Source organism: Callorhinus ursinus, unplaced genomic scaffold (assembly GCF_003265705.2).
Source record: "Callorhinus ursinus isolate GAN/ISIS: 27379988/994484 unplaced genomic scaffold, GSC_fseal_2.0 scaffold5, whole genome shotgun sequence".
Classification (NCBI taxonomy): domain Eukaryota; kingdom Metazoa; phylum Chordata; class Mammalia; order Carnivora; family Otariidae; genus Callorhinus; species Callorhinus ursinus.
In genome coordinates this window covers 3,961,144-3,986,376 of record NW_027397067.1, presented here as the reverse complement: position 1 = coordinate 3,986,376, position 25,233 = coordinate 3,961,144, and the positions used below count along the sequence as shown (strand labels likewise).

Genomic DNA, 25,233 nt, shown 5'->3' with positions numbered 1-25,233 from the left:
AGCGGTGCCTCTGACAGAAGATAGGTGGGATCCAGTGGATAAAGGACAAAGATAATTAGAGAACCTTTGTGGACACAATGAACGGGATCAAGATTGGTATCCTCTTGAAGGAGAACATACACAAAAAGACTTTTTGCAGAGAAGTGATCTCATAAAAGAGAGGGAATAATCTCAAAAGATGACATACTATACATTTCAATTTTGAAAAGGGAAAGGTATGGGGACAGATTGATAGTTTACAGGGGTTGGGGTTAGAAGAGGTTGTCTACAAAGTGGCACTGGGGCATTTTTGGTAAGATTGAACTGTGCTATATTTTTATCTTAGTAGTAGTGCACAATCATATCCACTTATCAAAACATATAGGACTGTATTCTGGAAAGTTGATATTTTCATATTTAAACTGCAATTAATCTTAAAAATTAAAAAAATATTCTTGAATTCATGATCCTTTTAAAATACATACATAATTCTACTTATTGCTAAAAGGTAGTTAACTTTTAAAAACCCACATTTTGCTATTATTCTTCATACATTCACCCAAAACACAGTTATCTATTTGTTTTATATTGCACTTTTTGAAGGAATATATTTATAGAAGCATTTAAATCCAGGCACTTGTACATCAGTAATCAACTAATTATATTTCTTTTGGAATCTATATAAACATGGATATATATATATATATATATATATATATATATATTTAACAACTGGAATAATATAGATATCACCAGGAATAACAACTGGAATAATTGTTTTAAAGTGATTCCTATAATCACTCTCTTTTATGGCACTGTAATTACCTGAAAGACAACTGTGGTCTTCTCAGTTACAAATGGGGCAGATGATGATGCCCTGTCAGACCAATCCTCTCAATGTAGACTTGGCTCACAATGGACCACTGAAAATATCAAAGTTGTCATGTTTTCAAATTTTGTAAGTCTGGTTGTTTAAGTAATTTGGCAAACAGCATCTTTCTTCAATCTTTAGAGCCTTTAGGGGTCAGATATCTAATCTTCATAAATACTGATGAACCAGAACAGATCATGCCCCCCAGAGACCTGCACCCCAGGCTGACAGCTCTTATCTGCCCCTGTTCATTGCAGTTAAGTTCGTCAGAATCATTCTCTAAACACATGTGAAACTTACAAATCAAACCCAAGAAGTAAAAATACACAAAAGTAGTAAAAAGTATTTGTTTTTATTTTCTAGTATGCTTCATTATAAAAGGTACAGTTTTATTAGTAGTACATTAATGAACTTAAAGAATGAAGTGACAAGTTTTTTGTCACAGATATTAATTTACATTTTACAAACATCCACCAAAACAATTAAAAATGAAATAAATATATTTACATTTCATATTTCTGGTATTTTCATTACATTTTTAATATGTATAAAATATATAACATTTATAATATTTTATCTTCAAAAGCAACTTCGAATGTGCAAATAAGTGAATTATGATTTTAAAGTATTAAGGAATAAGAATAAATCATAAACAAGAGTTTTAGAGGTATGAATAAAGCAATTCCTTAAGAAGAGCTCATGAGTACAGCACTATTAAGAGTAGCAAAATGTTTGTCATTAATATCGGAACATGTACACTTACCTTAAAAAGTTAAGCACAAGATCATTCTTGTGCTTTTAAAGCTTCTCCACCTGCTGATTTCTAGCAGTAATTCTAAATAATTGTTAGGATTATTAATTTTCCACAATAATAAATCAAGCCTCTCTCAAACCCAACATTCCATGTAAACAAAGTTTATGAACAAGCTTTGTCATTGTAAATGAAGGAAATGTCTATCTATAAGCCAATGCACTCAAAGGAAAATTTCTCTGCTTACGTGGTTAATATGAACTTGATATTTATTTTCAAGTAATTACTTTTCTTCCTGTTTAATGACAGCTTTGTGAGCAAAGACTTTAAAACTCTAAAGTGGTACTTGCCTGAAAAATGAGCAAGAATGATAAGCTGGTGGTTCTCCCCTTGAAATATTGTTGGATGGTAAATGTTGGAGTATACATTACACTCATACTATCTTAAAGTATTTTTGAAATAAATATTTGTTGCAGTATAACAAATTAAAAATGCTCCTGCTTCAATATACTTTAGCTTAAATTAATTGTTATCCTTTATTAGGCAAAATACATTATTATAGTAGTTAACAAATACTTCAAATGATATTTGAACTCCCTTCTCTGACCTAAGTACCTATAATATAATATTCCCTTTGAGCTTGCACTATGTACACTATAATGAACCCTTTAATGTGCATATATATGTATATGTATATATATACACATACATATGTATACATATATGTATAATGTGTACACACACACACACACATACACACGTATCCCAAGGCACTGGAGGGGTTAACACATAATTAAGCATTCTGTTATTAAAATGTGCTCTAGTACAAACTAGGACTTCATGAATAAATCTCATGCATCTAAACATAAATTACATGAGAAATAGAGATTTATCTGAGTATTTTGTTCATTTTTAAGCTTTCTCATTCAAATAATCCAAGTTATAACAAATGACAGTGGTTAATCATTCCACTGTAGAGGAAAATGTTAAGTACTATTTGGTAATTGATGAACATGAGAATAATATTTTTCTAATAGGTAGGTGCTCCACTAATGTTAAGTAGTAATTTAGGCCTGTTAGTTTTTTATCAATGGTATCAAAAATAAACACAATATTGTATTATAAATTTTAATTCAAGCTACAATTTACAGTGTAAATTTAAGTATATTAAATATATGTACTTGAAATATATTCTTCTAATATAATTTGTGGGTAGCATTTTATTATATACAAATACACACATATATATGTGTGTATGTGTGTTGTACAAGGAGATATACACCCATACATATCTCATTGTGCACCTTTTCCTTCATCATACACACTAGCACAGACTAGAAGATTTTTATGATATAACAAAAAGGATATTTAATTAAATTGTCTTTTTGTTATTTAAAATGAGCTTTTATAAAATCTGATCATATCTATTAAAATGATTACATAACACATATATAAGGTTTTAAAACTATTTTTTTCCTTTTGGCTAACTAGCCCATTTCCTATTACCTGTAGACCAAATTATCACACTGTGGACACATAAATGTTGCCCCAATGTGGGGCACACCAAGATACAACTCTAGCTCATAGCAGAGATTCTATAATGAAGTGGCTACTACTGCTTCTGACCCTGAGGCAGATGCGTCTCTCTACTCTTCCCCCATAGACTCAAGAGAGGCTTACTGAAGCCTGCTTTTGGTGGACTTCTGGCTTTAGAATGACTGTTCTATTTGGTGAATACTTAGTAAGCAATAATTCCACAGTATTATCCCAATTATGAACATATATTAATTTTATGGTCAAGATAAAATGTATCAAAACTATGTAGTGTCCAATTAGCCACAGTTCTTTTAATAAGGTGTCCTTGATCAAACTTAACTCTTGCCAGGTACAATTATGAATCTTCACTTTTTCTTTTCAATTTAACATGCTTAAGAATTAACCAGACACAAAGTGAATTAATAATTTATGATGATTATGGAAATAGCTTGATAAACTTTAAAGCATAATGATCATGCGTCCCTTTTGCAAATAATTTTGTTTCCTTCTCGCATAACTTTTCTTTTCCTGTTTAAAAAAGAAAAATCAAACCACCTTATTGGGTATTTCATCATCTTCATAAGGAATTATACAATGTTTGATTTAGTTGGGATCATGTGTGTTAATTAAAAAATATTTTTTTTCTTTTTTCTAATAGGCAGCTGGTTGTTTAAAAGCAGATCTCAGTACAGCTGTAGTAAAAGGCAGATAGTGTTTTCCACACTAAACAAATGGTGATATAATCCCTGGGATCTGAGTCAGGGGCACATACTCTGATGCTTTCAAATTTCCATCCTCTTTCATTTACTAAGACAAGATAACTAAAATAACCCACATAGTTTGGCATTATATAATCACTTTTTATGACATGATAAGTTAGAAATTTAAAATTTTATATTCATATCTCACCTTATTTTTATCATAAAATATTACTAAAATGGGAAAATGTCATTTACCTGAAATAAGTAAAACTGAGACTACACTCTAAGGTCATTTCAGTCCATGATTAACTAGTAAAATTATGAGTACAAAGAATTGGTTCTCACACAACGTTTTTGATATTTTTTCTACAAAAGTTTTTGGGGCCACTGAAAATTTATGAAACTTTCATAACAAATCATATTGGGTAAGTATAAATCTCCTTAAGTGGAGGAAAGAATAAGAGGTTCATGAATGTTTCCTTGGTTCATAATTAAATTAACACATTTCAGCATATTTCGTTGACACTAACAGCGATAAAACATTGATATCAGTGATTTAAGGAAAAAGTACATTTTACATTGTGTCTATCATAGAATAGCTGTATTTATTCTTTTGAAAATCTTAGGAATAGTTGACAATAAGATAAACAAAATTGGAATGCCAGTGTCATTTCGCAGAATGAGAATTCAAGGAAAAATCTACATCAGCAAATTAAAGGGCTTTTTTCTTTGATGAAATTTTTGTATGCTTTTTTCCTTGCTGCCATGTGGTTTTTTGTCTCCTTTATATATCACTCATAATTCCATGATAGGGCATCAGTTCATGATCGGGCCCAACATGTATTTGTTGTACAAAATAATCTAAAATACAGAAACAACCATTTAGGTGGCATTTTTATTTATAGGTAGCTTACAATTTTTATATTATTTACATACATTGAATCATTCCTTCTTTCGTCTTCACTGTCGATGAAATACTGGTACAAATAAACAAATAAAAGGAGTGAGAACAAGCTGTTATTTTCATTTACGATTATTCACAAATGCCTTCCAAAACAGAAGTGCTTTTGAGATCCCTTATGACTTTGTTTTCTGCTGAAATTTCGAACTGAATTCACTGTTGACTTGGTGGTATCATTGTTTCTCCAGGGTCTAAAATGATGACGATGTCTATTCTCTTTATATAGTCATGGTAAGTGGCAATGCAAAGCTCCGTATGTCAAGTTGTATACTTTGCTTTGCTTGTAGTAGCAGAGCTCGCAGCAGCAGAAGCAGTAGCCTGATGGCCTAAGAAGAGAGGGTCCAAACAAGCTACTTTGGCAGCGAAGAATGAATGAATGCAGTGAAGAACAGCAAAAAGATTTGAAAACTCCAGCTCCTGAAAGGGAAAAAGAAATGCTTCAGATAAAATAAAAATCAATTTCTTTAAAACACATTGACAATAACTAGACAACTAGGTAATAATGAGGTTTTTTCAAGCTCAACAAACATAATTTTAATCCATTAATTCTATCAAATGTATAGAAACTGTGAACATTTTTTTCAATATATAAATTTCATATGTATTGCAGGTTTACTTCAAAACATGGCAGTCTAAGAGCTAGAAATACTAAGCATTCTTATTATCTATGAAAGTCATTTCAGTATTGATAAATGCTGGATAGAAATATATTTGACCAGAATAAAATGTTATTCTTGATAAAGTACAAAACATGGGAGTAGCTTAAAATAAATTTTTAATCTCTTTATACACATTTCAGATGATAAATTTGGATTGAAATAATTTTTAAAATGTTCTTCATTATTCTCTAGAATAAGTTACAATTTATCATAAGACATTGAATATGAAATGCTGAAAGTGAGAAGTTATGAATGTTTATGGCACTAGGAACCGAATGGTTCAATTCCAAAATATAATCATGCAGTAATTTTAAATGTAATTAATTTTAATTATTAGACTTCATTGTTTAAATTTGTTGTACTTCATTGTTAAAAAAAAAAAAACCAACCAAGGCCCACTAATTGTTTGGATTTTTTGAAATATGTTTCCCATTTGGATCCTTAAGGAAATTTGTGGCCCACATTGCAAAAAAAAAAAAAAAAGAAAGAAAGAAAGAAAAGAGTTTTGTTTTGTTTTTTTCAAACCAGAAATTATGTCAGACTAGCTTGTAAAATCATGAGGTGATGCTCAGGATACATTTTAAAAGCTGACATCAGCTTTGGTGATCAGGTATGGAAAACCATCAGTAGTCCATAAAATGTTTTAATTCCAAGAGGATTGAGAGAAGACAAATACATGCATATGCTTAATAGAGTCTATATGATAAACATCACAAAGATGATAACGAGAGGATAATAAACCATATGAAATTACTCACAAAGTTGTTGCTATATCATTCATACTGATAATAAAGGATGTAGAATTATAATTGATATGCACATTAGTAATAGTGTTTGCAATTTGTAGTATGTGACAGTGGGAAACAATACAAAGTATCTATTCAATTGGGACATATCATAATATGTGCCATACACCAGGAAACTATTTAAGTAAAATAATTCACCTTCAGAATATTTTATCAGATCATGCAGTAGGAGCACAATAGAGCACAACATAAATTCATTCAAAATTCTGTATAATATACATAAAATACCTAATCTTTCTGAGTAATTCCCTTCAAAACTTCATTATTTCATAGGTTCCTATGCCAAATGTTGACTTATTCTAGAGAGCAGTAAAGATTTAACTATTCTAATGTCCTAAATATTTCAATCTAAAAATGATTTTAGTTATTCCATCATAATTTTTTTAAAGATTTTATTTATTTATTTGAGAGAGAGAGAGTGAGAGAGAGAGAGCACATGAGGGGGGAGGGTCAGAGGGAGAAGCAGACTCCCCGCTGAGCAGGGAGCCTGATGTGGGACTCGATCCAGGGACTCCAGGATCATGACCTGAGCCGAAGGCAGTCGCTCAACCAACTGAGCCACCCAGGTGCCCTCCATCATAATTATTTCAGAAGCTTTATTTTTAACAATACCCTTCAGTGGCAATATGATTTATCAACTAGCAGCATTTTCTGTTGCCTTAACTCAACCTTGAAGTCTCCTATTCATCTCTTCGTTCTTTGTGCAGCCAGTTTATATCACCTGCAGATCCTGAATTACTTTTGATATCAACCCATATTAAATGCATCAGATATGAAAAGGGTGGTAAAGTTTTGGAAAATATGAGACATGCTTATGTACTATTAAAAAGGAAAACAACAAAAAACCATGAAATTTACTCTTGGTAAAGGGGAAAATATTTTGAATATTGCAAGTAGGCAAAAATATAACAAACTTTTTTCAAAAATAATTCTGCCACATCTTTATTAATTTGGGGATTATATCTTGGTTATCAAAAATAGATATCTAATTATACAGAAATTTTTAGAAGGGTTAATATTTTCAATTATTCATACCTTATAAATTATAAGCCAATTACTTGATGTAGATTGGCATTGTAAAATTTTTATACGTTTTTTCAGGGGAGTCAGTGGTACATAGGAAATAATAGGTAAAAAGAGAAAGCAGGAGGCAGAGATTGTGTTCAAGTTTGGTTCTTGATACCAATGTCAATTTATCTTTCCTCTGTCTCAGTGGTCACCTCTGGCCCCTTCTTGGGGCTTCAAATACTAGAATTACTCATTTCTAATATGACTCCTAGACCTACATGTCCATCTATCTGCTGAGCATCCACAATGACATCCATCAAATTATTTACTATCTGTTTGTAGTAAAGCTCTTCTGAACCCCATAAATCTCACTAAACTTAAGTTCTCTTCAAAATTTAATCATTCATTTATTCAATGAATATTTATTGAGTGCTTAATATGCATTTAGTCTTTCTCTGGGTGGAAAGATAAAATAGTGAGCAAAACAGACAAGAACAAAATCATGATGGGACTTACAATCCACTGGCAAAAGACAAAATATAAGGGTATAAATAAATTAAATATAATATTGCTGAATATGTTTGTAAGTACAGTCAAGAAAATAAAGCAGAGAAAAGAGCAAAGAGTGTAGAAGGGACTGCAAGACAGGAAAATCTGCATTGGTATGTGTGCAAAATCTGAAGGGGACAAAGGAATAAACCATGTGAATGTCTGTAAAACAAACAAACAATTCCAGACAGATGGGTACTTTCAAATACCCTGAGATAGAGACACTCTAGGGGAGTTTGAGTTAAAGCAAGGGGCTATTGTTGGAATGGAATGAATTAAGAGTAATTAATAGGAAATGAAGTCAAAGAAATAACACAGATCAGAATTTGGAGTGCTATATGGACTATTCTTGAGCTTTACTCTGACAGACATGGAAAATCATGGGAGATTTTTGAGCAGAGAAGTGACAAGAATTAACATAAGTCTTTAAAATTATAATTCTGAAAAAAATCACAATTCTGAGCTCTTTGGAAATAAGATTAAAAAAAAGGAGAGAAGTATAAAGCTTTCAATAAGGAAAGTGTGGGATTTGAAAGTAAAGTTGAATCAAGGATGATTCCAAAATATCTGATTGAGCAACTGAAAGGACAGCATTGTCATTTACTAAAATGGAGGAATTATGAAAAAAGCAGGTTTGGCATGAAAGACCAAGATTTTGATTTTGGACAAGTTACATTTGAGAGCATATTAGAATGACAAGGATAAGTATATAGCTCTATATATCAGCGCAGACTTATGGGAAAAAATTCAAAGTTGGCAAAAATTTAGGGTATGTTGGCATATAGATGAGATAAAGAATAAACCGGTGGTCTAAGTAACAAGATTAAGGTGTGGAGGGTATGTAGAAGAAAAGGATTAAGGGCTAATTCTGGGAATCCTACAGTATAAAATATAGGAAAAATAGGGAAGAACCAGCAAAGAAAAGAGAGCAGTAGTTGCCAGGGAAGAGAGAAAGACAAAACAGAGAGGCTGGTAAAATGAGAACTGGAAATCGACTATTGGATTTAGCATTTTTATCCTTGACAAAGAAGTTTAATGGAGAAGTGGATGCAAAAGACTCATAGGAATCAGTTCATGAGTGATTGAGTGGGAAAAAAAATATATTAGAGCAAGTGACAATAACAACCTTTTAGAGAAGTCTGTTTTTCTTTCTAAAATGAGCAGAGAAATGAATCAGTAGGTGAAATCAATAATATTTATTTAATATTTAAGAAATTAGGAAGCACCTAAATATATAAAGTAGATATTAAAAGATCTAAGGGGAGAAATAGCAATACAATGAAAGTAGGGGGCTTTAATACCTCACTTACATCAATGGATAGATCATCCAGACAGAAAATCAGTAAGAAAACATCATCCTTAAACCCATGTTAGACCAGAGGGACTTAGATATTTACAAATATATATGTATTTGCAGATAACAGGATATTATATAAGAAAATCCTAGAGACTCTAACAAAAATACATTAAACTAATAAGTAAATCCAGTAAAATTGCAGAGTACAAAATCAATATATAGAAATATGCTACATTTCTATATACATTAGTACTTTGTTATTAAAGGAACTATCAGAAAGAGAAATTAAGAAAATAATCTCATTTGCAATTGAATCAAAAAGAATAAAATACCTAGGAATAAATGTAACCAATGAGGTATAATACCTGTACATTAGACACAAAAATTGAAGACACAAATAAATGGGAAGATATTCTGTGTCATGGATTAGAAGAATTAATACTGTTAAAATGTCCCTGGGGGCCTGGGTGGTTCAGTCAGTTAACTGTCTGACTTTGGCTCAGGTCATGATCTCAGGGTCCTGGGATTGAGCCTTAGGTTGGGCTCCCTGCTTAGGAGGGAGTCTGCTTCTCCTTCTCCCACTGCCTCTCCCCTCCACTTGTGTACTCTCTCTCTCTCTCTCTCTCTTGCTTTCACTCTCTCTCAAAATAAATACAGAAAATCTTAAAAGAAATAAAATGTCCACGCTACCCAAAGCAATCTATAGATCCAATGTAATCCCTATCAAAATTCCAATGGTAGTTTCAACAAAAATAAAACAAATGATCCTAAAATTTATATGGAACCAGGGGCGGAGCAAGATGGCAGAGGAGTAGGACACCTAAATTTCAACTGGTCCCAGGAATTCAGCTGGATAGGGATCAAACCATTCTGAACACCTACGAACTCAACAGATCAAAGAAAAGAATAGCAACAACTCTCTGAACAGAAAAGCAACCACTTTCTGGAAGGTAAGATGGGCGGAGAAGTGAATCTGAGGTGATATTTGGGAAGATACACGGCGGGGGAGGGAGACTCCGTGGGCCACTTCTGGCAAGTGATAGAGCCGCGGAGCACAAAATCAGAACTTTTAGAAGTCAGCTCTGCTGAGGGACATCACTCCAGTGGCTAAACAGGAGGTGGAACCCTCGCTGGGACAGTGTGGTCTCAGGACCCTCGGGGTCACAGAAAGACCGGGGGTGCCTGAGTGCAGCAGAGCTCCCAGGTATCGGAGCAGGGAAGTTGGCTGCAGAGACAGAGCCGAGGCACAGGCTCTCAGCTCGGGGATGCCATAAACTGTGATCCGGGCTCAGTTGGGCCACTGCTCCTCCAGCAGGGCCCCAATAAGCAGCAGATCTGGGGAGACTCCCCTTCCTCCCCCAGGAGGAGAGGCGTGGGAGCACACCACAGGAATCTGCTGGGTTTGGAGACTCCACATGGGGTCGTGTGCCAGAGATAGAAACACTCGGTCACAGGCCAGGTGAGCACGGAGTGCGGCCACAGACCAGGGAGACAGAAGTGACTAACTGCTTTTCTCTGGAGGCTCACTGAGGGGTGGGGCCCGAGTTCTCGGCTCCTCTAGGGCAGAGATTGGGAGGCCACCATTTTCTTTCTCATTCTCCAAAACTGTATGGAAAGCATTCAGGGGAACAAAATCTCCCAAGAGCAAACCCGAGCAGATTACTTAGCCCGGCACCAGGCAAGGGTGATACATTCCAGCCTCTGGCAAAGACATTTGAGAATCACTGCAACAGGCCTCTCCCCTGGAAGATCAGCAAGAACAGCTAGTCAAGACCAAGTTTATCGATCAATGAGAACAGCAGAACTACAGCACTAGGGGGATACTGCACATAGAATTCATGTCTTTTTCCCACTGATTCTTTAGTCTTTGAAAGTAAATTTTTTAAATTTCCTTATTTTTTCTTTTTCTATATTTTTTTAATTTTTTCTTTTTGCCTTTTTCAACCAACATTTTATCAATCCCTTTTTTAAAAATCTTTTTAATTTTTCATTTGAAGAGTCATATTCTATCCCTTCATTGTAGTTAACTTTATTTTTTGTATATATATATATATATATAAGTTGATTTTTCTTTAAAATTTTGTGAAACAGTTTCATCTAGCAGACCAAAATATACCTTAAGTCTCTAGTGAATGGCTTTGTTCTCGTCTCCTGCCTGATCACATTCTCTCCCCTTTTTTTTAAATTTCTCTTCTTTCTTTTTTCAACCAACTTCTTATTAATTCCTTTTATAAAATCTTTTATAATTTTCATCTTTACAGTCATATTTCATCCCTTCATCGTATTTACCCTTATTTTTGTACGTATGTAAGGGTTTCTTTCTTTAAAATTTTGGGAGGCAGTTTCTTCTAACTGACCAAATACACCCAAAATCTAGTGTGTGGCACTGATGTATTCACCAGCTAAATCATATTTGATCATATTCTTTTTATTTTATTTCTTTCTTTCCCTTTTTTTCCCCCCAGTTTTGGATCTCTTCTGGTTTATTTAGTGTATATTTTTCTAGGGTCATTGTTACCCTGTTAACATTTTGTTCTCTCATTCATCTATTCTCCCATGGACAAAATGACAAGATGGAAAAACTCACCTCAGAAAAAAAAAAAAAAGAAAAAAAAGAAGAGGCAGTACCCACTGCCAGGGACCTAATTAATACAGACACTTGTAAGATGTTGGAACTAGAGTTCAGAATTATGAATATAAAGATACAAGCTGGGCTTGAAAAAAGAATGGGAGATACTAGAGAAACCCTTTCTGGGGAAATAAAAGAACTAAAATCTAACCAAGTTAAAATCAAAAAGGCTATTGATGAGGTGCAATAAAAATTGGAGGCTCTATGGGGTGCCTGGGTGGCTCAGTCACTTAGCATCTGCCTTCAGCTCAGGTCATGATCTCGGGGTCTTAGGATTGAGCCCCACATCGGGCTCCCAGCTCAGCAAGAAGCCTGCCTCTCCCTCTCCCACTCCCCCAGCTTGTGTACCCCCTCTTGCTGTGTTTCTCTCTGTCAAATAAATAAAAAAAATCTTAAAAAAAATCTTAAAAAAAAATGGAGGCTCTAACTGCTAGGATAAATGAGCCAGAAGAGAGAATCAGTGATATAGAAGACCAAATGATGGAGAATAAAGAAGCTGAGAAAAAGAGATAAACAACTACTGGATCACGAGGGCAGAATTCAAGAGATAAGTGATGCCATAAGATGAAACAATATTAGAATAATTGGGATCTCAGAAGAAGAAGAAAGAGAGAGGGGCAGAAGGTATATTGGAGCAAATTATAGCAGAGAACTTCTCTAATTTGGGGAAGGAAACAGACATCAAAATCCAGGAGGCACAGAGAACCCCCCTCAAAATCAATAAAAATAGGTCAACACTCCGACATCTAATAGTAAAACTTACAAGTCTTAGAGACAAAGAGAAAATCCTGAAAGCAGCTCAGGAGAAGAGGTCTGTAACCTACAATGGTAGAAACATTAGATTGGCAACAGACCTATCCACAGAGACGTGGCAGGCCAGAAAGGACTGGCATGATATATTCAGAGCACTAAATGAGAAAAATATGCAGCCAAGCATACTATACCCAGCTAGGCTGTCATTGATAATAGAAGGAGAGATAAAAAGCTTCTAGGACATACAAAAATTAAAAGCATTTGCAAACACCAAACCAGCCTTACAAGAAATATTGAAAGGGGTCCTCTAAGCAAAGAGAGTAGCTAAAGTAACAGACCAGAAAAGAATAGACACAATATACAGTAACAGTCACCTTACAGGCAATACAGTGGCACTAAATTCATATCTTTCAATAGTTTCCCTGAATGTAAATGGGTTAAATGCCCCAATCAAAAGACACAGGCTATCAGATTGGATAAAAAAACAAGACTCATCGATATGCTGACTGGAAAAGACTCATCTTAGACCCAAAGACACCTCCAGATTGAAAGTGAGGGGGTGGAAAACGATTTACTATGCCAGTGGAGATCAAAAGAAAGCTGGGGTGGCTATCCTTATATTAGACAAATTAGATTTTAAAACAAAGACTGTAATAAGAGATGAGGAAGGACACTATACCTTACTTAAAGGGTCTATCCAACAAGAAGATCTAACAATTTTAAATATCTATGTCCCTAATATGGGAGCAGACAATTACATAAGCCATTAATAACAAAATCAAAGAAACACATCGACAACAATACAATAATAGTAGGGGACTTTAACACCCTCCTCACTGAAATGGACAGATCATCTAAGCAAAAGGTAACAAGGAAATAAAGGCTTTAAAGGACACACTGGAATAATGAACTTCACAGATATATTCAGAACATTTCATCCCAAAGCAAGATCAAAACTACTAGATCATGAGTGCCCATGGAACATTCTCCAGAATAGATCACATCCTAGGTCACAAATCAGGTCTCAAACAGTACCAAAAGATTGGGATCATTCCCTGTGTATTTTCAGACCACAATGCTTTGAAACTAGAACTCAATCACAACAGGAAAGTCTGAAAGATCTCAAATACATGGAGGCTAAAGAGCATCCTACTAAAGAATGAATGGGTCAACCAGGAAATTAAAGAAGAATTAAAAAAATTCATAGAAACAATTGAAAATGAAAACACAACTGTTCAAATCTTTGGGATGCAGCAAAGACGGTCCTAAGAGGAAAGTAAATAGCAATACAAGCCTTTCTCAAGAAACAAGAAAGGTCTCAAAAACACAGCCTAACCCTACACCTAAAGGAGCTGAAGAAAGAACAGCAAGTAAAGCCTAAACCCAGCAGGAGAAGAGAAATAATAAAGATCAGAGCAGAAATCAATGAAATAGAAACCAAAAGAACAGTAGAACAGATCAACAAAACTAGGAGCTGGTTCTTTGAAAGAATTAAGATTGATAAATCCCTGGCCAGACTTATCAAAAAGAAAAGAGAAATGACCCAAATCAATAAAATCATGAATGAAAGAGGATAGAGCACAACCAACACCAAAGAAATGCAAACAATTATAAGAACATATTATGAGCAACTATATCCCAGCAAATTAGATAATCTGGAAGAAATGGATGCATTCCTAGATGTGTATCAACTACCAAAATTGAACCAGGAAGAAATAGAAAACCTGAACAGACGTATAACCACTAAGGAAATTGAAGCAGTCATCAAAAATCTCCCAAAAAATAGAAGCCCAGGGCCAGATGGCTTCCCAGGGGAATTCTACCAAACATTTAAAGAAGAATTAATACCTATTCTTCTGAAGCTGTTCCAAAAAATAGAAATGGAAGGAAAACTTCCAAACTCGTTTTATGAGGCCACCATTACCTTGATCCCAAAACCAGAAAAGACCCCATGAAAAAGGAGAATTACAGACCAATATCCCTGAAGAACATGGATGCAAAAGTTCTCACCAAAATACTAGCCAATAGGATCTAACAGTACATTAAAAGGATTATTCACCACGACAAATTGAGATTTATCCCTGGGCTGCAAGGTTGGTTCAACATCCGCAAATCAATCAATGTGATACAATACATTAATAAAAGAAAGAACAAGACCCATATAATCCTCCCAATAGATCCTGAAAAAGCATTTTACAAAGTACAGAATCCTTTCTCGATGAAAACTCTTCAGAGTGTAATGATAGATGGTACGTAACTCAATATCATAAAAGCCATTGATGAAAAATCCACAGCAAATATCATTCTCAATGGGGAAAAACTGAGAGCTTTCCCCCTAAGGTTAGGAACACAGCAGGGATGTCCACTATCACCACTGTTATTCAACATAGTACTAGAAGTCCTAGCCACAGAAATCAGACAATAAAAAGAAGTAAAAGGCATCCAAATCAGCAAAGAAGTCAAACTCTCACTGTTTGCAGATGATATGATACTTTATGTGGAAAACCCATAAGATTCTAACCCAAAACTGCTAGAACTCATACAGGAAGTCGGTAAATTGGCTGGATATAAAATCCATGCACAGAAATTAGTTGCATTTCTATACACCAACAAGACAGAAGAAAGAGAAATTAAGGAGTCAATCCCATTTACAACTGCACCCAAAACCATAAGATACCTAGGAATAAATCTAACCAAAGAAGCAAAGAAACTGTAGTCAAAAACTATAGAATACTCATGAAAGAAATTGAGGAAGACACAAAGAAATGGAAAAATGTTCCATGCTCATGGATTGGAAGAAAAATATTGGTAATATGTCCATGCTACCTAGAGCAATCTACACATTTAAGGGAATCCTTATCAAAATACCATCAATTTTTTTCAAAGAAATGGAACAAATAATCCTAAAATATGTATGGAACCAGAAAAGACCCCGGATAGCCAGAGGAATGTTGAAAAACAAAAGCAAAGCTGGTGGCATCAGACTTCCAGACTTCAAGCTCTATTACGAGGCTGTCATCATGAAGACAGTATGCTACTGGCGCAAAATCAGACACATAGATCAATGGAACAGAATAGAGAGCCCAGAAATGGACCCTCAACAGGAATTTTATCCAAAATTTATAATGAGAAAATGAAGATATATAGAGATTAGCTAAAAGTGGTATTACTGGAAGTCTCTTCTTGATTTCTGATTTAAGTCTTACCGAACCTAAAATTTGTGAAAAGGTATCTTATGGCAGCATAAAGTCCCTGAGACTGTGGAGATTGGGGTCAGGAAATGGTTTTAGGGAAAAAGACTCCAAAGACCAAATCAATGTAAATACGTTTCTATACTCTGCACTGTTCCACTAAATAGAAAAGCAATCGTTTTTTTTCTTTCTTTTTTTGTACTGTGCAAAAAAGCACTACCTTGGCTTCCAGATCTCAAATTTAGTAATTTAGGATTAATATACTGTACACACTAGTTTAGGGAATATTTTAACTGTTTATTTTGGGGGAAATTGTTATGAATTTCAATGAGTAAAGCTTCATTGATGTTTTTCAAAGAAAACCTGTTTTGAAGTCAGAGGACTGTGTGGCCATATTATATCAAATTATAATTTAAAAAATACATATACATAAATATAAAAACAAGATATTAGAAGTAGTAAAGAAAAATATTTATGGCTAGAAAATCTAGTAGGAACAACTATAAGAATATGTTAGTAATCCTTGATATACTAGTGTCATATTTACAACAGATATAAGCCACATTTTAAAGTTCCCAATAGCAATGAGATTTTTGGTAAACTGTCAAATAGCTACAATATTGCTCATGACTTCAACTGGGAACCATTCCCCTGTTCTACTAGGAAAGTTCTGAGAAGTTTAATGAGGCTTTGGAAAACAGATGGTAAACTTATTAAGCTTTTTGAGTAATGAAGTGAGAATTTATGAGTTTCTGTTTTCAGAGAAAAAAGTATAATGGGCTTTTGTATTATGACATTGTTCTCATATAACCACAAGCAAAACAATAACAAAAACAAAACAAAACAAAACAAAAAAACAAAGTAAATTCCCCAACTCCCAGGTAAATCCACATGATTTTTTTTTAGTATTTCTGAGAACTTTTCACAACCAAAAAGTTAAATACTATGTAGAACTTTTAATTCTATAATACATGTGGCAACTCAAACCATCATTGTTCCCCAAACAAACCATATTACTTGTTAAATAAGCTCTGGTTATAATGCATTTGCCTTGTAACTGTGAATGTACATATGTATTATTAAATTAAAGCATGTTTTATTAACAATTATCTATTTATTATTATATATGGCAAGATATGAATCTACTGTCTAAACCATTTTATCACTTTTTAAACCATTTTCAAAAGAAAAGAAACATGTAATAGCTTCCATATTTACTCTTTTTTTTTTCCTGACCCATACTTTAAATGCTGGGTCACCTTCTTTTTTATTTCTTTGTAGTTTTATCATGATATCTTTGGCATTTAAAATTGTATGTATTTAAGGTATGACTTGATGTTTTGATACATGTATACATTGTGAAAATAGTGCCAAAATCAAGCTAATTAGCATATCATCACTTCTACATAGCTACCACGGTGTTTGGGGTGGGGAGAAATTTTATTTTAATTATACAAAACAGTGTTGTCAACTATCATCAGTCACTTTATATAATAAATTTCTATTCATATTATATGACTGAAATTTTATACCCTTTGAGCAATATCATCTCATTTCCCCCTCCCCCAAGCCTCTGGCAATCACGATTCTACTTTCTGCTTCAGGGTTTGACTATTGTAGATGCCATGTGTGAGTTAGATCATGCAGTAATTTTTTTCCGTGTCTTGCATATTTTACTTAGCATAATGTCCTCTAGTTCCAGCCATATCACAAATGGCAGGATGTCCTCTTTTATTAGGGTGAATAATATTTCATTATGTGTATGTGCATAACATTTTCTTTACCTATTCATCTGTTAAAGGATGGTAAAGTTTGTTCTATGTCTTGGCTATTGTGAATAATGCTGCAATGAACATGAGAGTGCAGATATATTTTCAAGGTAATGATTTCATTTTATTTGGAAATATACTCAGGATAAGGATTGCTGGATAATATGATAATTCTATTTAATTTTTTGAGAAATGTCCATATTGTTTTCCATATTGACTGTCCCAAATTACATTGCCCCTACCAGCACACAAGGGTTCATTTTTCTCCACATTCTTGCCAACACTGTTATCTTTTGTCTTCTTAATAATAGCCATTCTAATAGGTGTGAGGTGATATCTCATTATGATTTTGATTTATATTTCCCTAATGATTAGTGATGTTGAGCACTTTTTCATACAATTGTTAGTCATTTAGATTTCTTTTGTGTTTTTTAGGAACTTTGCCCATTTTTAAATAGAGTTATTTGTATTTTTGGTATTGAGTTGTATGAGTTCCTCCTATATTTTGGATATTAATCTACTATTAAATATATCATTTGCAAATAATTTTTCCTTTCTGTAGATTTCCTTTCATTTTCTTGATTATTTTCTTTGCTCTATGGAAGCCTTCCAATTTGATGTGTTCCCCCTTGTCTATTTTGGCTTTTGTTGACTATGTTTTGCGTGTCCTATCCAAAAATCTTTTGCCAAGATTGATGTCAAGAAGGTCTTTGCTTATGTTTTCTTTTAGGAGTTTTATGGGTTCAGGTCTTACATTTAAGTCTTTAATCCACTTTGTTTTGATTTTTATGTATGCTGTGAGTTAGTGATCCAACTTTATTCTTTTGCATGTAGATGCATAGTTTTCCCAGCATCACTTGTTGAAGAACAAGTGATTTCATTGTGTGTTCTTGGAGCCCTTATCAATGAGCAGTTGACTATAAACGTGTGGGTTTATTTCTGGAATCTGTATTCTATTCATTGGTCTATATGTTTATATTTATGCCAGCACCATACTGTTTTGGTTCCTACAGCTTTGTAATATAATTTGAAGTTAGGAAATGTGATCCTACAGCTTTCTTTTTATTTAAGATTGCTTTGGCTGCTTGGGGTCTTATGATTCCATATGAATTTAAAATTTTTTATATTTCTGTAAAAAACATCATTGTGATTTAGATAGGTATTGCATTGAATCTACAGATCACTTTGGGTAATATGAATATTTTAACAATATTACTTATTCCATTTCATAAACATGGAAATATGGGATGTTTTTCCATTTATCTGTATCCTTTAGAATTTCCTTCATCAGTGTTTTAGACACTTTAGTGTTTAAGTCTTTCATCTCTTTAAGTTAATTCCTAAGTAATGTATTCTGTTTGATGCTATTGTGAATGGGATTGTTTTCCAGATTCCTCTTTCAGATAACTAATTGTTAGTATATATTTATGCCACTGATTTTTATGTCTATTTTGTACTCAGCAAATTCACTGAATTTGTTTATTAATTTTAATGATCTTTTTGTGGACTTTTCAGTTTTTCCCTATTCATTATGATGCTGGCTATGTGTTTTTCAAATATAGCTTTATTATGTTGATATTTGTTCCTTTTGTACCAATTTTTGCAAGTTTTTATAATAAAAAGATGCTGAAGTTTGTCAAATGCTTTTCTGCATCTACTGAAATGATCATGTGATTTTTATCTTTTATTCTGCTAATGTGATATATCACATTGATTTTTTTGTAAGTTGAATCATCCTTGCATCACAGTAATAAATCCCACTTAACGATCTTTTTAATGTGCTGTTGATTTTCATTTCCTAGGATTTAAGTGAGGATTTTTACATCAATGTTCATTAGGGATATTGCCCTGTAGTTTATTTATTTTTTTTAATCTTGTCTGTGTTTGGCATTGGAATCAGGGTAATTCTACCTTCATACAATCATTTTGAGAGTGTTTCTTCTTCTGTTTTTTAAGAGTTTAAAAAGGGTCAGTATACTGAGGTGCCTGGGTGGCTCAGGCGTTAAGTGTCTGCCTTCGGCTCAGGTCATGATCCTGGAGTCCTGGGATCGAGCCCCGCATCGGGCTCACTGCCCAGCAGGAAGCCTCTTTCTCCCTCTCCTGCACCCTCTGCTTGTGTTCCCTCTCTCACTGTGTATCTCTCTGTCAAATAAATAAATAAGTCTTTAAAAATAAATAAATAATAAAAAGAGTCAGTATTCTTCTTTGAATGTTTATTAGTATTTACCTATGTATCCTTTTGATCCTGAGTTTTTCTTTGTTGGAAGGTTTTTGATCACTAATTCAATCTCCTTGTTTGTTATTGCCATAGTAAGAGCCATATCCGGATTAAATTTTCACTGTCAAAATTTTGTTATATGTCTGTCATTATTTCATTGGAGTTTTAAAAGGTGATAAACAGAATCTGACACAGTATGACAATTATATTTCTTTAGATGTGGCACTAATAGTACTTTAAAAATATAGTTCTACTTTTAGGATGATTTCCCTATTTCTCCTAAGTGTAATAAAAACTCTGGAAATGACATGTAAAACAAACAAAAGGACATTCTGAAAGGAAAGGAGAAGGCAGATAAGTTAGGGATCCAGAGACCTCAGGACCTGAGGAATAATATCTTGGTGAGAACTCAGTTTTTCTTTTTTGTATCATATATTCCAAACAAGAGGATAGAGAGCCTGGGCCCAGAAACACCAGTGATTATAGACAAAACAAACAAATGGAAAAAACAAAAACACAAAACAACACAAAACAAAAAAACAATAGACATCAACTCTCTCTAGCCATATGATCTGAAAAGGGCAGTCTAGTCAGGCAGAAAATGTGGTCCATTAATTACTCTACTTTGGACAAATGCTACAGAAAAACTGGCCTTACTCCCACTCCCACGAGCAAAGATCAAGACTCCTACTCATGCCAAGCTGTAATAAGGTTATATTCTGGGCCATAAAGAAAATGTCAACTAATAAAAATAAAGTGAAATCACACAGTATGTTCTTTGAGCAAGTAGATCAGACTAGAAATCAATTCTAGAACGATAACAAGAAAATCCTAAAATACTTAGAAACTAAACATTACACTTCTAAAAAATTCCATTGATCAAAGAAGAAAACTTCAAGGAAATTAAAAACACATTGATTTGCATTAAAATAGAAATGTGATTTTTCAAAATTGGTGGAATGTAGTAAATGCTGTGATAAGAAGGAAATTTTAGAATTAAATGTTTGTATTAGAAATAAGAAGTGTCAAATCAATGATCTTAAAATACCACCTTGTGAAATTAGAAAAAGAAGAGCAACATAAAACCAAAGCAACCAAAAATAAGCAAATTAATAAAGTTAAGAGCAGAGTTCATGTAATTGATTATAGAACTCTAAGAGAAAATCAATGAGAAAATAATTTTGGTTCTTTGAAATGCTTCTAGCAAGATTAACAGAAAAATAGAGAAGAGGCATGAATTACAGGAATGAAGCAGGGATATCATTATAAAAACTGCAGACTTCCTAGTGAAATACTGAAATAAGGTGAAATAAAGAAATGAAATTCAAAGTGAAATAATGAAATAAGGAATATGGAAATACTATATGAAAATCTACACATATAAATTTGACAATTTAGATAGAATTGACCAAGTCCTTGAAAAATAAAAATTGTCACAACTCATTTGAGAGTAATAGACCATTTGAAGAGCTACCTACTAAGTAAATTGAAATAATAATTTAAAAAATTCCCAAAAAGGAAATCTCCCGGCCCAGATATTTCCACTAGAGAACTCTACCAAATCTTTAAAGAAGAATCAACAATTCTACATGGTATCTTCCAGAAAATAGAAGAGAAGGAAACATTCCAAACTCATTTTATAAGACAGTTTTATCCTGATAGAAAAACCAGGCAAAGGTAGTTTCAAAAACAGACAAAAACACCAAAAACCCTTATAAAGCAGTATCTCTCATGAAAATGAAAGCAAAAATAATTAAAATTTTATAAATGTAGTTCATCAATATATGTAAAGAATTACACATCATTATTCTAGGAATGTAAGACTGGTTCAACATTTCAAAATCAATTACTACATCCCACCATATTAATAAGCTAAAAAGTTTACATGGTCATAGTAATTGATACCCATTCACAATAAAAACTTTCAGAAAAACAGAAATAGAGGAGAACTCAACCTGAGAAAAAACTTCTATAAAGCCCTAAGTTCGCATCATACTTAATGGTGAAAGACTAAATGCCATCCCCTAAAATAAGGAAAGCGGAGAATGTCCACAGTCACCACTGACTGTAATATAGTATTTAAATTTGTAGCCAACACAATAGGCAAGAGAATGAAAATGATGTGGTACAGATCAGAAAAAAGAAATGTATCTTCCCTTAATTTGCATGTCTTGATGAGCTATATAGATAAATCCAAGGAATCTTAAAAACAAAACAAAAAACACGTAGAACTAATAGGTGTATTTATACTGGTTTCAAGATACAATGTAAATATAAAAACATTAATTATATTTCCATTTGTAACATTTGAAAAACAAAATTTTAAAAAACAATACCAATTACATTCTCTTCAAAAATGATTTTAAATGTCTATGGAAAGACAAAGGGACAAGAATAGCTAAAGCAATTCTGAAAAATAAGAATAAAATAAAAGGAATCATTTTTCTTCCTTTCAAGTATTATTATATAGCTAATGTATTCAGAATTATATGATATTGACAAAGAGGTAGATAAAACAAGAAATAACACCACACAAATATAACCAACTGATTTTTGACAAAGCTGTAAAAGCAATCCAATAGAGGAAAAATAGTCCTTACAACAAATGTTGCTGAAATAATTGGACATCTATAGACAAAACAGTGAAGGTCAGTTAAACTCCACAGCTTACAGGGAAAAAAAATGAACTCAGATGTGTTATATATTTAAAGGCAAACCTATAGAACTTTATAAAAAAGATTTATTTATTTACTTTTAGAGAGAGAGGGGGAAAGAGAGTGCATGAGCATGGAGGAGGGGCAGATGGAGAGGGAGAGAGAAACATTAGCAGATTCCCTGCTCAGCATGGAGCCTCATGTGGGACTCAATCTCACGACCCCGAGATCATCACCTGAGCCAAAACCAAGAGTCAGACAGTTAACTGACTGCCACCCAGGTGACCCTAGCCTATAGACCTTTTTGAAGATAGCCTAGGAGAAAGATCTTTGACACTTGGGGCTTGTTAAAGAATTCCTGACATGACACCAAAAGCATAATCTATAAAAGAAAAGATAAATGGGGTTTATGAAAATTTTAAAACTTTCTCTGCAAGATACCTGTTCAGAGGATGAAAGATAGGCTTTGGAAGAATTAGAAGAAAATATTTGTAAACAACATATTTAACAAAGCCTCATATACAGAATATATAAAGAACTCATAAGGGGTGCCTGGGTGGCTCAGTGGTTTAAGCATCTGCCTTCAGCTCAGGTGATGATCTTAGGGTCCTGGGATTGAGCCCCACTTTGGATCCTTGCTGAGTGGGGAGTGGGCTTCTTCTCCCTCTGCCCCTCCCCATTCTTACACATGCTCTCTCTCTCTCTGTCAAATAAATAAATAAAATCTTTAAAAAACTCATAAAACTCAATAGTAAAACAAATAAAAAATACAATTAAAAAGTGGTCAAAAATAGACATTTCACTAAAGGGAACATATAGATAGAAAACGGGCACATGAAAAGTTGTTCACCATTGCTTGCCATTAGGGAAATGAAAATTAAGACTATGACAAGAACCACTAAAATAAAAAGTAGTAACAATTCCAAATGCTGGTGAGGATGGAGAGAAACTGGTTTCCTTGTACATTGCTATCAGAAATGTAAAACATTAACAGCTACTCTGAAAAATAATTTGGCATTTTCTTTAAAACTGAACAAACATTTTCCATACCACTGAACAACTGTGCTCCTGGGCATTTATCCCAGGGAAATGAAATAAGTCCATACACACTGTTGTTCATAACAGCTTTATTTGCAATAACTAAACACTGGAAACAAGGAAATGTCCCTCAACAGGTAAGTGATTAAACAAAATGTGATATATCCATATCATGGAATACTACTCTGCAACAAAAAAGAACAAACTATTGATATACACAGCAATTTGGACAAATCTCAAGGGCATTATGCTGAGTGAAAAAAATCAAGCTCAAAATGTCACATACTGCATAACTTAATTTATATAATAGTCTCAAAATGACAAAATTGTAGAAATGAAAAATCAGATTATTTGTTGCTAGGATTTAGAAATGGTAGAAGTGAGACATGGGTCAACATGATGAAGGAAGTGCTGTATCTTGATAATGGAAATGGTTCCACAAATGAACACATGTTACCATTGACATAAGACTATACACATATTGCACCAATGTCAAATTCCTATTATACTACAGCTACATAAGGTATAACCATTGGGTGAAACAAGATGAAGAGTATATAGAATAAATATCTCTGTACTATCTTTATAACTTCTTATGAATTTATATTCCACAATAAAAGGGTTTTGGTAATGGCTATAGTACTATTTAAATGTGTAGTTACAGTTTTATAATAATAAGTGATAAATCTGACTGAAAAATCCAGTGCTTTATTACCTTCAGTCTAAGAATAAAGATCTTTCCTGTCTAAACTGTGTAGCAGTCTCTGCTTACACACTCCATCACTCATCACTGAGTAAAATCAGAAACATTCAGATAAACAGAGATGTTGATTATGCAATATCTATGGCTGTGGTCTTGTGAAAATAAATAGAGTTTGAATTTTGACAAATCACTATATTAATTAGCATTTCAAATGCAATTTTCCATAAGCATGTTGCTTTTAAAGAAAAATGTCAATATTTTTTCCAGTTTGTGTTGTTATTACCTTAGAAGACACAGAACCTAAGTTTGAGTAATAGTCAAAGAATCAAGAAACAGTATTTTTCCCATTTTGTAAATTATGTCTATAGCTTTTGAAGGTATCTTGATACACAAAATTTTTAGTTTTAATAAAATATACATATGCACACACACATTATGGATACACACACACACACACACACACAAACACACACAGGTGTTTTGGAATCCCATCTGTGAAACAATTGCCTAATCCAAAATAACAAAGCTATAACCCCATGTTTTCTTTTTTTTTTAAGGATTTTATTTATTTATTTGAGAGAGAGAGAATGAGAGATAGAGAGCATGAGAGGGAAGAGGGTCAGAGGGAGAAGCAGACTCCCTGCTGAGCAGGGAGCCCGATGTGGGACTTGATCCCGGGACTCCAGGATCATGACCTGAGCCGAAGGCAGTTGCTTAACCAACTGAGCCACCCAGGCACCCAAACCCCATGTTTTCTTATAAGTGTTTTTAGTCTCAGCTCTTGCATTTAGGTCTACAATCTATTTTGTGTTAATTTTTTGTATGGTTTCATGTAAAGTTTCAAAATTATTCTTTTGCATGAGGATATCATTGTTGTAGCTCCATTTATTGCAAAGATTATTTTTTCTTCATTGAGTTGTCTTGGCAGCCTTTCCTCAATTGACTATGAGAGAGGGTTGTTTTGGGACTGCTGATTCCATCTTATTGCACTATGTCTATCCTTATGCCAGAAATGTCAATATACTGTCTTGATTATCATAGCTTTGTAGTAAGTTTTGAAATTAAGAAGTGTGTGTTGTTCAATTTCATTCTTTCTCAACTGTTTTGGCTATTCTGGATACCTATGCATTTTCATAAAATTTTAAGTTTAGCTTGTCACT

General features: G+C 33.5%; 1 protein-coding gene across 2 annotated transcripts in view; it reads right to left on the bottom strand.

Moving 5' to 3' along the window:
* Positions 1-1,441: 1,441 nt before the first annotated feature.
* The window catches only part of SNTG1 (syntrophin gamma 1), a 957,083-nt gene continuing 933,291 nt past the window's right edge, over positions 1,442-25,233 (bottom strand). For both annotated transcript variants that reach the window (XM_025871422.2, XM_073892760.1), the window contains one exon: positions 1,442-5,216. In XM_025871422.2, coding sequence (XP_025727207.1) covers positions 5,058-5,216 — 159 coding nt within the window. In that variant the 3' untranslated portion in view covers positions 1,442-5,057. The remainder of the gene's footprint in view (positions 5,217-25,233) is intronic.